General features: G+C 44.2%; 1 protein-coding gene across 5 annotated transcripts in view; it reads left to right on the top strand.

Annotated features, from left to right (window-relative positions):
* Positions 1-14,200, top strand: part of LOC105837767 (ecdysone-induced protein 74EF) — a 183,147-nt gene that overhangs the window by 120,928 nt on the left and 48,019 nt on the right. The window contains exon 1 of one of the 5 annotated variants that reach the window (XM_036284008.1): positions 3,419-5,848. The exons of the other annotated variants lie outside the window; for them this stretch is intronic. Within the exon in view, the coding sequence (XP_036139901.1) occupies positions 5,515-5,848 (334 nt within the window). The 5' untranslated portion in view covers positions 3,419-5,514. Of the gene's footprint in view, positions 1-3,418; positions 5,849-14,200 lie in introns of those variants that run through there. 5 annotated transcript variants of the gene reach the window in all.

The raw sequence follows: 14,200 nt of genomic DNA, 5'->3' as shown, positions 1-14,200 counted from the left end.
CGGACGTTGTTTCGAGATCGGCGAGAGTTACGAAGTTTTCTCTCCCGGGTCGGCAGCGTAAGCCGTTTTTGCGCTAAAATAACTCGGTGCCGGTCCCCCGTCGACGTGGTGTGGCTCTGCCCCGTTGCGGTGGAACGACAAATCGAGGATAGCGACGTCAGTTTCTACATGCGGAACCCTTTAATGCAGATGTCTCTCGCCATCCTGGCAAGGGACTTTGCTTTGCGTTGCGAAAAGCCGTCGCAAATGCACTGCTCTTTTGAGACCCCGTTGCCAATAACTGCACGAAACAAAACCATAACATTTACAAAGTTTTCTAATTCTCACTTTATTGCAGTTGAACTTTATTTATTCAGACAAACAAACACAAACATACGTATTTATATAACGGCAAAGAAGAATATTAAAGATTTTTTAAATATGATCTTATGCAGAAATCTCATGTTATGCAGAAATTGTTTTAAATATAATATCAATGATCAATAAAAACATGATATATCGCAGAATTTCCAAATGTTTAGAATTCGAATTAAAAACGTCGAAAAGATTATGGCAATGCACTTCTGCGATAGAATGCTAGTTCGATCGATCGATCCTTAAAAGTGATTTGTCACGGGCCTTCGTGTGGATGTGACATTTAACACACGCGCTGCATCGCGCCACGTTGTGCAAACCGCGATAAAACTTTCAGGCTATTTGTCGTGTCCGGTACGACACGGCTCGATCGATGAGTTCATCCTCTAAGGAAAACGCCGTGACGGCACGATCGTCGACACGCATATCGGAAAATATCACTTCTTCTTTCCTTCTCTCTGTTTCTCTTCGTCGCGGAGCAGAATTTCTTCTTTTCGATACGATACGATATTTCAGGTTGAACATTGTATCATTTTTTATGCCAATAGATATTAAATTTCATGGAAAACAATACGTATTTTGGATGTTGCATATAATGTGGTTCAGATTTTAAATCAAAATACAAATGTCTATATATATAAAGAAAATCGATTTATTAGGAATACGTGTTTTGTTTGGATTACTCGACCCATTTTTTGCAATTTTTTATGTCTCTTGTCGTGAATTTAAAAAAAAATTGAATTTTCTATGAGAATCTTCAATACACAAAATCGATTGCATCAGTAAACTTTTTTTGGATCGTGTTTCAACGTTAAATTAATATTGACAATTTAACGTTTGTCATAATATTTTAAAAGCAACATTGTTTGCATTTATTTTAATATGTGTAACTTAATATGTGATTTTTATTTGGAAAATTGGTCACTTTACAATGCCGCTTGTTGCCACGGGCGCTTATTCTTATCGATCGCTGTACTTTCTCTAGGACACGATATTTTTGTTCTCAAATTCTAATTGAATTATAACGTTAGTAAAAAGTTAAAACACAAGAGGGAAATTATATTTTAAAATTATTTAGAAATAGGTAGCCAAATTAATTGTTAAAAAAACTATCGATATATATGTATGTGTGTGAGGTGGAATGGCACTTGCTATCATATATTATATATTGCTCACGATTAAATGTTTATTTTTGCTAGTAAAATTGAAATGTAAATCAGAAATTATATTGCTTCTCCATTTTGAATATTAAGCTTTACAATAATTGATTAAATCATAATTTTTTTCCTTTTGAATACGATCATTTCCATTTGGATTAATTCTCGAGAGTACAATATTTAGTCCTCGGTCCAGGTATCTAAGTTTTAATGTCATTCATTTGTCTCGCACGTGTCTTCCATTTTTTTTTTTTTTTCCCATAAGAACTGGATTCTGACGAGAACTTGTTTGGATGTCGGGCGACGTCATCGCGACGGAGATCAGCGTTCTCATCAAGGAAATCTTTTCGAGACCGACGCGACGCGTTCTGGGAAGCGGGCGCTGGCTTTATTGTCCTCTCCGGCTGCGCCTCCGGCCGGATTCGGAGCCTCGCGCTCCTCCATCAGGCCAATAATTCGCGGTCTATCGCGATCTATCGAACGCTATCGATGCGCCGCGGCGTAATCCTCTTCGCTTGCCGGATCTAGGCCCGCCGGGTCCGTGTACGCTCACGTACGCACGTGAATACACGAGACCTTGATGTCGCTGGAGAGCGAGAGATAGTCGACCGATAAGCAGCTGCCGATAATCCGAGCGATTTATATACTATATATCGGCGATGCGCAAAAGTTCGCCGCACGAGAAATCGCGTGATCGAGCATCCGAGAGAATATCATTCTTACAAAACACGCGGGTATGAATAAATCTTTATTCGAAAAGAGATTTTCTCAGATAGTAAAAAAGGTAAATTTGGAAATTAAGAACAAAATATTATTTTAAATCGGATGAGATAAAATATCGTACGCAAAAAGGATTCCAGGAATCTACACGACATCGCGATTTTGATACGGAATGTGAATGGGACCGGGACCGGCGAAAGTATTCGCAGAAGCTGCCGGGACATCTCGGATCATCCCAATTAGACTTACTTCGAGCTATCCCGGCGTTCTATTATCCTACGCGTGACCAAACGTTAAATTTATCGTTTCCCCCGCACGGGCGAAAGGATTATTCTCCTCAACTACCTCGCGCCTACGCTCGACCGCTTTTTTTTTTTTTTCGGCGGACGAAAGTGAGTCGCCGTGACACGGACGGGAGCCCGATCTACCGACCGATCGGCCAATCGGCGGCGTTACGAAACGTCACCGCGTCGAAATTCGACTCGCATATCTCCTCCGCTGCACGCGGCGCACGCGGTTGCAGCACCTGTGTTTACCGCGCGGCCGGATTGGAAGAGTTCCTTCTCCCGGCGACCTCGCGCACGCACGTTCACCCATTCCGCCGCGCTGCGCCGCGCCGCGCCGCGCCGCTCGCACTCGCCGCGCATTCCCGTGCTCTCTTCTTCCTGCGCTGCGAGCGGGCCCCGCTCTCCGCGACAGGCGGAAACAATGTCAGGGGCTCGCGCGCGCGGAGCCGGACCGCGGAGCTTTCGGAGCCTACTGCGCGACGCGACCGCGCTCGCCGCCGGCGAGACGATGGTCCGCGCGAAAATAGACCGCGCTCGCGATCTCGCGGTTTTCGAGTTCGAACGTTTATGTTATGCAGCGAATTTTTTTTCATGCAAATGCGCAGATCCCGCACTCGGGGGGCCCTTCGGCGAATTTGCAGTCTGCTCTTCTTTAGCGAATTTAGACTATTTTTATATATGACTTGGCAATTTCGAATATTTCGGTAACTTTAAACTAAAAATATATTGACTGATAGTAGAAATTAAATATATTTTTAATTAATGTAATGAAATCGTATCGTGAGACAGCTTATACGAATGTAGACTAGACAGTATAATAAATTTAATGTATTTTCTTAAAATGATTAATCTCCATCAATCATACTTTTATATTTTATTTTAAAAACAAAGTTTCCAAATTCGTGGTGTTTAATTTAATACAAAGCAACGTATGCCCGCGCGCATTTTTCCGTATGCATATTGCATTTGCTATTTTTGTATACGTCGCATATATAAACTACGTTTGCATTTGCGATTGATATACTCAACGGCAATCTCTCGTGTCATTTTATTGTAATATTTTACGCGCCAGATGTTTCATCTCGTGGAACATAATAAGCCCCTCCGCTATTTGCCTCACTTGTTTTATTCGAGCTTATTTTGAGCTTGAAAACTACTCGTATTTCCCGACGTCGACGATCGAAGGTTAATGTCACGGGAGGCATGGGTGCGTCAACACCCAGCCGGGCTTGCGCGTCCTATCCCAATAGAAGCGGAAAAATAGCTTTCCCTTGCGACGAGAGAGACGATAGAGAATAGGAGAGGCGAAAGAGCGCGAGCGAAGGAGGATAAGGAGAAGGAAGGAAGGAAGGAAGGAAGAAAGAGAATGAAAAAGGGGGAGGGGCATTTATTATTAGAGGCCAAGCGAGAGGGCAAGCGGGCCCGAGCCGAGCGGCGCGGCGCGGCGCGGCGTCGACGCGCCGTTGGTGCAGGGAAGGCGTCACGGGATCCGACATTGCGGTAGGCTACGCATCCACGCGTATCCCGCGCAATGCGTGTAATGGTAATCGGCCGGCGTATACATGCGGACGCCGTCGCGCCGCATCGCCGACTGGGGTCTCTCCTCTTGGTGAGCGTCGGACGGTGGGAGCCGAGCACGGCCGAAGCCGAACGGCGAAGAAGGCCGAAGCGGCGGCACGGCGCGAGTGACGTGCGCGCGGAGCGGGCGAGCGGGCGAGCGAGAGCTCCGGCAGTGGAGTGGAGTCGGAGTGTGAGAGTCTGGAGAGTGAACGAGACTCTGGACTAGCGGGCTACCCCGGTTCCGAGTCAGTCAGTGTGCCACCGGCGACCGTAGCCACGGTGCAGGAGAAACGCGGTTATGCTCCACGGCAGGTCGATCTAACTCTCCGCACTCATCTCTTTCCCTCTTCGCCGGGTGATCCCTCGTCTCCCCTTTTGGAGGACAACGATAACGGATATACTGACCACGGGGTCGTTGAGGACACACGGAGTGATACCGCGTGTGTGGTATCTCGCGCGTTAACAGTGAGACCGACGAATCCACCCGCGGCACCCGAGTGAACGATCTCGTCTTTCGCGTGACCGTGAAACTGGACGGCCTTTTTTTTTTCTCCAGCCGGTCGGTCGATCGTGTCGAGCTGACATCACGACGGCTCCCGTCGGCTCACGTCGAACGTTCAGTGAGAGTGACCTGACAGCGAACGTGAGTTGACTCATCGGAAATCGCGAACGTGTTTCTCTCTCTCTCTCTCTCTTTCTCTTCTGTCTCGGCATCCCACGCGGAAAACACCGCGAAGAGTTCGGATCGCCGAGAGGAACCCTCCGTCCCGTTTACTTCGCGCGATCGTACTTTCTTTGTTTTTGAACGAGTTACCAGCATCGCACACGAACTGCCTCGCTGACAACCTGGCGCGTAGCATTTCTGGAGCGTGTCAGATATTAAATCGATAAAATCTTATATTCGTCTCCACGTTCGTTTTTTCTCTGTGTCCGTGTGTGTCTGTGCGTGTGTATGTGTCGTCCGTTTACCTCGTTCTCTCTTTTCCCGGCTGTCCGCCCCTCACCGTCGACCGCGACGCGAGAAGATAATCCGAACGATAAGCGCAAACCGGAAGTGTAACGCGCGCGCCGGGCACTATCGCGCCTGTTTTCCGGGAGTGGGAGGACAAACACCTCCGCGGCAAGGAGGAGGCTCGAGATTTCTTTCGAAGGACATCCGTCGTGGCGCGCCGGCGGGGGGGCGGACAGGGGAGAAACTCCGCCAAGTGCAATGCCGTAAAGTCCGTCAGGGGAGAGAAGTGCGCCGTTCGGGATACCGAGAAAAGATAAGGAATCGCGGGATGCCGCATCGAGTGTCCTGGTAGTGCGAAGGTGGAGGTGGTGGAGAGGATCTGTCGAGGATCGCCGAAGGGAGATTCGGAGAGCGGAAAGAGGCGAGAGAGAGAGAAAAAAAAGAGGCTGCTTCGCGCCGGCCAGGAGAACTCAGGGAGAACACCATGCTCGAGGATCAACCGTTGGATCTGAGCGTACGCGTTGGCGACTATGCGGAGCTCACCAGGGAGGACAAGGACGAGCAGGATCAGCGGGAGCGCAAGGACCTGCCCGTCGACGACTACGGGAACGAGGCGGCCGCCCTGAGGCTGCGGGGATGCTTCGCCACCGCGTCCGAGTACAGTCAGGAGCGGGAGGATCGGACTTGCTCCGAGGACTCCGATGATTCTTGCTCCGATAACAATCAACAAACAAAAGACGGCGGCGGCGGCGGCGGCAGATCGCGGTCCAGGCCGCCCGGCACCAAACCCTACAAGAAGAACCTCATGAGACGATACCGTGAGTCAATTGCGATCTAAATCGATGTAGATAGCCCGCCAATATTTTCCCGTCCGTCCGCGTCTTGCTGTTATCATCCCTGAGAAATTTTCCATGTACCTCGACAGGCAGGAACGTCGTCTGGATGTTAAGTGTGTTATTTTAGGATTTGGACTAATATATAGATTGTTTGTTCTCTTAGAAGGAGAAGGAAGAGAGGGAATGAGGAGAATACTTTTTCTTTCTAAAAATTTGGAAATCTTAATGTTACGACAAATTTTTCCAGTTTTCCTCTCTTGAGTTTTTCGCAAGGTAAACTATCGACAAAGTCCGCTTCAGTTTGTTCTATGAATTGAGTTAAAAGTTGAAACCGCTGTGCAATTACCTTTAATAACGTACGGACAATTTTATATATTATTTCAGAGTATTCGTCTACTTCGACACCTAACGGAAATAATTTCCTCATGTTATCACGTAAGAGCAACTCGTTCGCAACTCGTGATTGTTACAATGTGTCACTTCCGCGATAAGGTAGCTAATGATGACAACTTAGCGTGAAAGTATCTCTTATTCGTCCACTTCGAATTAGATAGAATGCAGAGCTCTGTTCGACGATTTCGAACGGCTATTTTGCTTCATTGAACGTGTTGCGCGTTCTAATGAAATCTGTTTTCTCTCTTTCTCGCATTTTCGATAGCGAGTTCGACCGGCGCAAAGAATTATTGTGCCGCTCGTATTTCATTGGCGGCTTTTTGATCGGCGCGTTCGTACGAGCGCGTATGATCCGAGGTGCGCACGCATTCGTCGGGCCAGTGCGTAATTTCGGCCGATAAAAATATTACGCAAGCCACTCCGCCGAAGGTCGTTCCGTTAGGCGACGACGACGACAATGGTGGCGACGGCGGCGGCGGCGGAATGAAAGATATTCGTCGACCCGTTTCGCGTAATCGGCCTCGCAATCGTTATCACTCCGAGAAAGAGAGAGAGAGAGGCCAACTTGTCTTTCTCTCATTCCCTCGCGCCTGATAATACCTTGTGACCTGCCCCAACCCCAACGAAATTAAAGCCTCGTGTATCGCTCATGTGCAACTTGTCTCGACTCATGTGCGATGAATCTTTTACTAAAATTTGTATTATTCAGGTCCTCGGACATCACCGGATGTAGCTTTGTAATAATCTCAGCAAAATAGTACTTTAATCCGTTACGACGCTCTTTTGTTATATATATTCTTTACATTCTTTACAACAATGTTAAATTGGAGAGAAAAGAAATACTGCTCATACATTAATATTTGGCGATCAAAAAAATTTATCTTTATTTGTGATACATGCGTTATTCACATTCGCTTTTTTGAGAAAAAATTGCTGTTTTTTAACAACTGTTTTAATCATTGAACTTGGGGCAAAATATTTGTGACTAATAAATTAATTAATAATCTATAACAATATTAGGAATACTAAATACGTGCTCTTGTATTATATGCTCCTCTATCCCTGTAATATCTAATTTTTGATTGATAATGTGTTTCATAGTGTTGTTGTTAGATCATAATGTTAATTATGTTTTATTCTTCTTGCTTCTCATATTATATTTCTTATTTTTTCTCGTCTAAAATAAACATTTTTCTATTATGTACACGGCAGGGTTTCTCGTTTTCGCTTTAAGACCTTTTTTGCAAAATGCAGAAATTCATTTTTCAACCTTAATGATGGTTATATCATTATTTCAACCGCCCTTAGGTCTTTGTAGCGGTTCACTCTTCTCTCAGCAGGATAGTTGCTTTCTTTTCGAGATTTAGGTAAATCCATCAGGTAGCAAACGGAAGAGAGTTTTTTTATTTGTGTAATAGTCGCAGTCTCACTTTATTGTATTTTACAAAAGCGATAATTGAGCCCGCGAAAATAACAAATGAAAGAATGTATACCTATATAAAACTACCGTACACTGCCGACATAAAATAGAAGAAAATGTTAACGTAAATTTATTGTCAAATATTTCTTTTTGTGCCTTAACTTTGGCATTTTCTATTCCGAGAAAAAAGTTTTATATAGAAAATATGTCGTTCAGGCAATTTTTTAACCCTTTCCTTGAAAAAAAAACACGAAAAATAGTTATTTAACAATTGACTTTTTTCTCGTTTGTTCATTGATCATTTTGATTGGTGACTTACTTACCTGTCTTCCTGTTTTTTTTTTCATAGAGACACAATAAACATGGATGGACATTTCAAACTTTCACAAATCCTTGATTACAATAAAAAATTTTGAAAAAGGGTTTAAAAAAGGTTAAGAAGTTACCTAAATGATGTTTTTTCTTTCTATTAACCAAATTTTTTCAGAATAAAAAACAAAGTAATACAATAGATAATGAAATATATGACGCTAATAAATTTAAAACCGTTTTCTCCTTTTCTTTGTATACAATTTTGTTAATTTAAACTCTTTTACTTAATTTTAAAAAAACGGATAACATATGGTACTTTGATGATTTGTTTATCGCATTTCTAGCTAAAGGATATTCTCATCAATATCTTTTATATGCGGTTCAATATAGTTTCCTTATTATCTTTTCGATTTAAACTTTAAAGGATGGAGGAGTATATTTTCCAAATCTTACAGCTTTTCTTTGAGTAACATTTATTATAATTTATTGTACTTTTTGCCTTAAAATATGATATTGTCATATGTTTCAATGTACATAGCGGCTCCTCATTTCGTAGAGATTAAAAGTTCAGACTTTTCGCGTTCTAATAGTCGTTTACATATTTGAGTATTATCGCTGTTCTTTTTAAATATTTTACTTTTTGAAAATATATTTTTTGATGTTATTAATGCGACTGAAGTATTGATTCATTTCGCACATCCAAAGACATTTTTATTTGATCAGCACAGCAAAGTGCCAATTTCGCGTAACGCGTGCCGGACAAAGTGAATCGCGTAGATTGCTAATCGTATTTTACATGTTTATTTCGTTAAAAATATTGACATTAATGATCGTCTGTTGATTTTTATTTGTATCCTAATCATGCACTCTCAACAACAACAGAAAAAAGGCATAACAAAGTGAAGGAAAAGGAATAAAATAAAGCTCGCAGAGAGCGCGTATTTGAAATCGACTAATTAGATAATGATATATTCAACGTTCTCTGTAATTTTGACCTCCACAGAGAATGCAGGAGAGCAGATAAATCGCACGCCAGTCGAGGTCGTCTCGGCAATTTCCGCGAAAGTCATCGCGTACTTCCTGCTTCGATTAATGAATCCCGGTCAACAAGCGCCCCCTCGATTCGCCGTAACGCCGAAATATAATGTTGTGTTATCAGATAAAATTGTTATCGCGCGCGTAAGAAGTGTGCCAGCGCGTAGAGAAAGAAAGTGCATACGGGGAAGGATGGCAGAAATTATTTTATCGCGCTCCGACGCGGGGTACTCGAGCGATAAGTCGGCCACGTAATCAGATAAAATGAAATTACGGATTGCCGGCCGGTGTGAGTTACGAAAGTGCTCGGCATAATAACAACGGCGCGACAGCTCCGATTTCGGACGTTTATATTCGGTACCGTTTGTCATGTCAAGTTTGTTTTATTATTTTAAGGCGAAGTTTCCACCTTACGAATAATTCATCGTGAAAGTATTATTTTAATGCAAGTAACCGCCATTAGCTCGCGGTGTCACATATATTTTATAATTAATATATTATAATGTATCTGGAATGAAAGTGTTACAAACGGTCACAAGACAATAATATAATTGCGAAAAATTGCATTAAGAATTGCATCGACTTTGAAAAGTCTTTTTGATTGGAGCGAGTGTTGAAATTTTTGTCAACATAACGAACGCGTAGTTTATGCTATTACCTTTTTGCACTTTTAATAATGCAACGTATTATGTATGTTAATCCCAAGCTAAGATTCTCAAAACATTGTCTTAATATCGGCTGGTTTTATTTATATCTTTATGAACGAACGTGCCACCGGTGATCTCGCATGCATAATTGCAGAGTCAATTGTCATTCTGTTAAGACGTGTGATGGAAATCGCGGACGATATAGTCGCGACGCAAAGAATTCGATAAAAGGCGGTGGAGTAGTGGCGGGCGAGGAGGAGGGAAAGCTGGAGGGCACAGAGGAACGGGAGGAAAAGATAATTCCAGCCTTTAAATCACTCGAAGCGAATTCGAGTCAGCCATTCTTCTCTCTTCTTCGCGCGCCTCCTCGCCTCTCGCGTCCTCCTTTCTTCTCTCTTCCTCCCGGTCGCGAGAGCGCGCGGAGAGAAAGACGGATTACTTCCGGCTGCGCTCCTCTCTCGGAACGTACAAGCTGCGAGCGGCTCGGCGAGTTAATCAGGAAATGAAGACGCTTCGATCGCCTCCCGGGGGAAAAGCAGCAGCGTCTGTCGACCGTAGGGTTAATCAGCGACTGCACAGGGTTTAGCTCTATCTCTCTTTCTCTCTTTCTCTGCTTCATCCCCCTTTTCTCTTAGCAGTCCGTGGCAGGAAAAAAAAAAAGAAAACGAGTCCGGACACGCCCTGAAGATCGCCGGATGATGTCGTTAACCTGATACAGTCTCGAGAATCTTCTGATGATAGACGTCGTTCGTTTGTCGCCTCATTTTGTAAAACGTGATGGGGATATATTGTCATCCTCCCCCCCCCCCTCTCTCCATTTCTCTCTCTTTCTCTCTCTTCATTAACGCAATCTTTCCGACATTCGAGACTTTTTGCTTCTTTAATCTATCTCCCACTACCGTACTGTGACAGGATTCGTTCTAAGACTGTACGAAGAAGATTAACCTTGTATAACGTTGCAGATGATATATGATAAATATTATTTATTCAACATGATAAAATTGATGCTACCATAATAATCGTCCACAGAATATAGTTATCCAAACATATAACGCTCAAACGGCATCCGACACTCGTCGCGTACCATATCTGGTATATTATTGTTAGCGAACATCCGTGCCGCGCGCGTTCGCCGCCGCCGCCGCCGGCGACGACGGCGAGGACGGAATGGCCGTCGGCGCTTGTATTTAAATAGCTAATGGTTCGAGGAAGCGCGCGAGCTCATTGTGATTCAGGATATTGGCCCGCCAAGGAAGGAAGGACTCGCTTCCTGTCTATGCGCACCCTCCTGCGTACTCCACAGCTTGCTCGTCGGCTCGCTCTTTCTCTCTCCTCCCACCCCTCCTATCCTTTTGTCCGCTCTACGAATTCCAGACGGTGGTGCACCGCGCGCCGGCATCGCCGAGGTGAATACGCGATTTCTCTCCTTCGGCGAATCGACTGTCAGTTTCGGTGCGATTTAAGTTATCAACTGGCTCTGCGAAGTGACGCGTCGTGTCTTTAGAAAGGAGAAGTGCGTCCTATATTCAGCATCGCGAGACTTTCCTTCATACGTAGCCGCGGAATAACGTTACCTATCTCGCCGGTATTAAATTTACTTCCTCGAAAGAATTAGGAATTATACATTTCCATAGATTTGTTATTTATTAATGTATACTTATAAAATATTAATATATTTATCATTGTAAAATATTTTAATTGCATTAGGCAATTAAATGTATAGGAGTTATCCAAGCTGTTTCCTCGAGAGAGAGAGAGAGAGATACGTCGTCCGTCTCTAGATTGTTCTAATGATAACACGAGCTAGACACGAATAACGAGATCGAGATTTGAAAGTCAATCGTTGTGACTTGCGGGATGAAAGTTGACAGCGTAAAACGAAGAGCTGCAAAGAGCTGCGAATGTTGGAAAGTTGAAAATTGAAAGTCGAGGATTTATAATTGGTGGTGCGTACGTAAGAAGACTTTATTCGCGAAACTGCGACATCGCGGATTACACGTACATATTATTTTATCACATATTTTAATTAAAACATACGCGGAATAGATACTCATATTCGATTATCCATCGACGATTTATTTACGCCAGCGGTAACTAAACAGCTTAATAAAACTGTCACGTGATCTTTATAAGAAATAATATAGGGCTCTTGAGTGCGAGGGACCCGGTCAAGAGGGTGTCAATATCGGGGGCGCCGCGCGGGTCTCAGGTGCGCGCGACCGATTTAAAATTATCCCCGAATGCGTTCGCGAAACTGACCTACATCCGGACCCTCCCGTGGCTGCTCTTCGCACGCTTAATTTCCCTCGCGCCGCCCTCGGTCGCGGCGAAGAGGAGGAGAGAGAGGGAGGGAGAGGAGGCTTACTCCCCCTCTCCGAACGTTTTTTTTTCCGGGCGTCGTCTCTTTGCTCTGCTCACCGAAAAAAAAAAGAGCTCGTCGACTCCCCCCCGTGATTCTCCGCGGCTGCTTTTTTTTCCTCGATACGTAGTCCAACTCCCGCCTGCGCCTCTCCGTTTTTCCACCCTTCTTACTCCTCTCCGCTTTAACCCGCGCCACCGACCGTTGTCTTTGCAGCCTCCGCGCGAAGATTCCTTTTTTATAGTCTCCAAGGGAAAGGCAATGTCGACCGCACCGTCGCCTCTTTTTCTCTTCTCCTTGGAAACCAAGAACTTCTCTTCCTGCGTCTTTGACCAAGAAGAGGGACGATGATCACCCTCGCTCGCCCTTTTCTCGGTCCACCCTTTTACCCCGGTCTCACGCCTCACGAATTTCCGCTTCGTCCGGCCGGGATCGATTTCCCGCGGCATTTTCCACGCCGATCGGCCCGGAAGAGAGTGTGTCCACGAGAATAGGAGCGGCGGATGCCGAGATGGAGGTAATCGGCGGGGGACGGGGAGGGACGGAGGGGGCGGCAGGGTGACGAGCGCGCGCGGCAGCAGGGCGCGGAGGGGGTGAAGGACGACGTGCTGTAGGCGGTCGCAATAGGAAAACTGGGGTAGACTGTCCTTGCGCTCTCGAGTGGTTATTGGAACGTTGGCACGGCGACGCTTACCTTCGTCTACCGGGTGTCCCGCTTATGAGGCCGTGTCGCGGTCTTGGCACGCGCTAACAGTCATGAAAGCGCGATGCGGTTCCACGGAGGCAAAACACAATTAGTGATGACAGCACGATTTTTCGCATCTCTCGAGACTAAATGACTATTCAGTTAGAGGAAACGCGTCATACAGACGCAGTCTAAAGTTATAGGTGTAAAATGCCATTATTAAAAAAAAAAAAAAGTTTTACTTCTCCAAGATCCCCCCGATATATCGCGTTAGTTGTTGTAACGTTATATCTTGTACGTGACAATGTTCCCAAGAACAACTAAATTTTCATTATTTCTCTCAGCGCATGAATCTTGCTTAGTGCTCGAAACGGCTTTAAATCAAACACAGAAATAAATTCACGCATTTGAGGATTAAGATTAACAGTTCAGCGTTGAGGAGATTTACGGTTAAGGTTGGAACTCGCAGCATTTCGGTTTCTACCCTTCCTCTGAACCCTCTGAAAGAAACAAGAGGGGAATGTTGAAACGTAAACTTTATGTTTGTACGTCGAGAAATGAGACGTGCGTCTACGTTTCGACGGGAGCGGAACTCTCCTTACGCCTCTCGAATCATTGAAATTCGATACTCGCGCTCGGAGGAAGCCGTAAAAACGTTTTGGGAACGTGGGATATTCGGAATATGCCGTGTGTACATATAAACCGAGTGTTCCAAGCAGCTGCATATCTCGTGCCGGCGCCTTATTCTTCATTAATTCAGTTTAATATTCCTCCAAGCTGAATCATTACATGAAAGGTCGAGGTCTCAAATTAAATTTCTGCGAGAATATAATTCCTTGTTCAAGAACATCATATATACATTTATTGCATTCTTAAATTATGTTTGAGCATTATCCTTCTTGACTCTCCGCGAACTGACCAGGGTCATATTGATAATTTTTTCTATTTTATTTCTCTCTCTCTGTTTTACCTCAAATTCAAATATGTGCAAAAAAAAAAAAGAAAAAACCTTTCGATATAACTGTACAAATTGTATTGTTAGACGTCAAAAGAATATAAAGCATGTAAAAGATTGTAAAGACTATCAAAAATTATTTTAAAAATGTAAAAAAGAGTAGAAAAGTGAACCAAATTTTTTTAGATTTTTTTAGGCATCCAAAAATCCTTTGAATACAACTGTTTACCAGTGACCCGGTAGTTTGACTAGACAGTGAAAAACAGGATAGTCTGCGGAAGTTAATCACTAGAAAAAATTATATTATCTGTGAAACTCGCATCACTGTATTTGACCTCGTCCACAGTTTTCAAATCAAAAGAATAGAGTTAAAAAGATGTCCGGCGCAAATGTACTCTCTGCACAAGGTTCGTTTATGACTAGCCCACTTTGGCATAGAATGCGTGCGATTTGCTTCACGCACGGTGCATCATCACGTGACGCAGCGATAAAGGGCAAGAATATATCTTCGCGATTCTTATCGAGACG

Source organism: Monomorium pharaonis, chromosome 3 (genome assembly GCF_013373865.1).
Source record: "Monomorium pharaonis isolate MP-MQ-018 chromosome 3, ASM1337386v2, whole genome shotgun sequence".
Classification (NCBI taxonomy): Eukaryota; Metazoa; Arthropoda; class Insecta; order Hymenoptera; family Formicidae; genus Monomorium; species Monomorium pharaonis.
The sequence above is the reverse complement of the archived record's forward strand: the minus strand, read 5'-3'. Positions and strand labels throughout refer to the sequence as shown.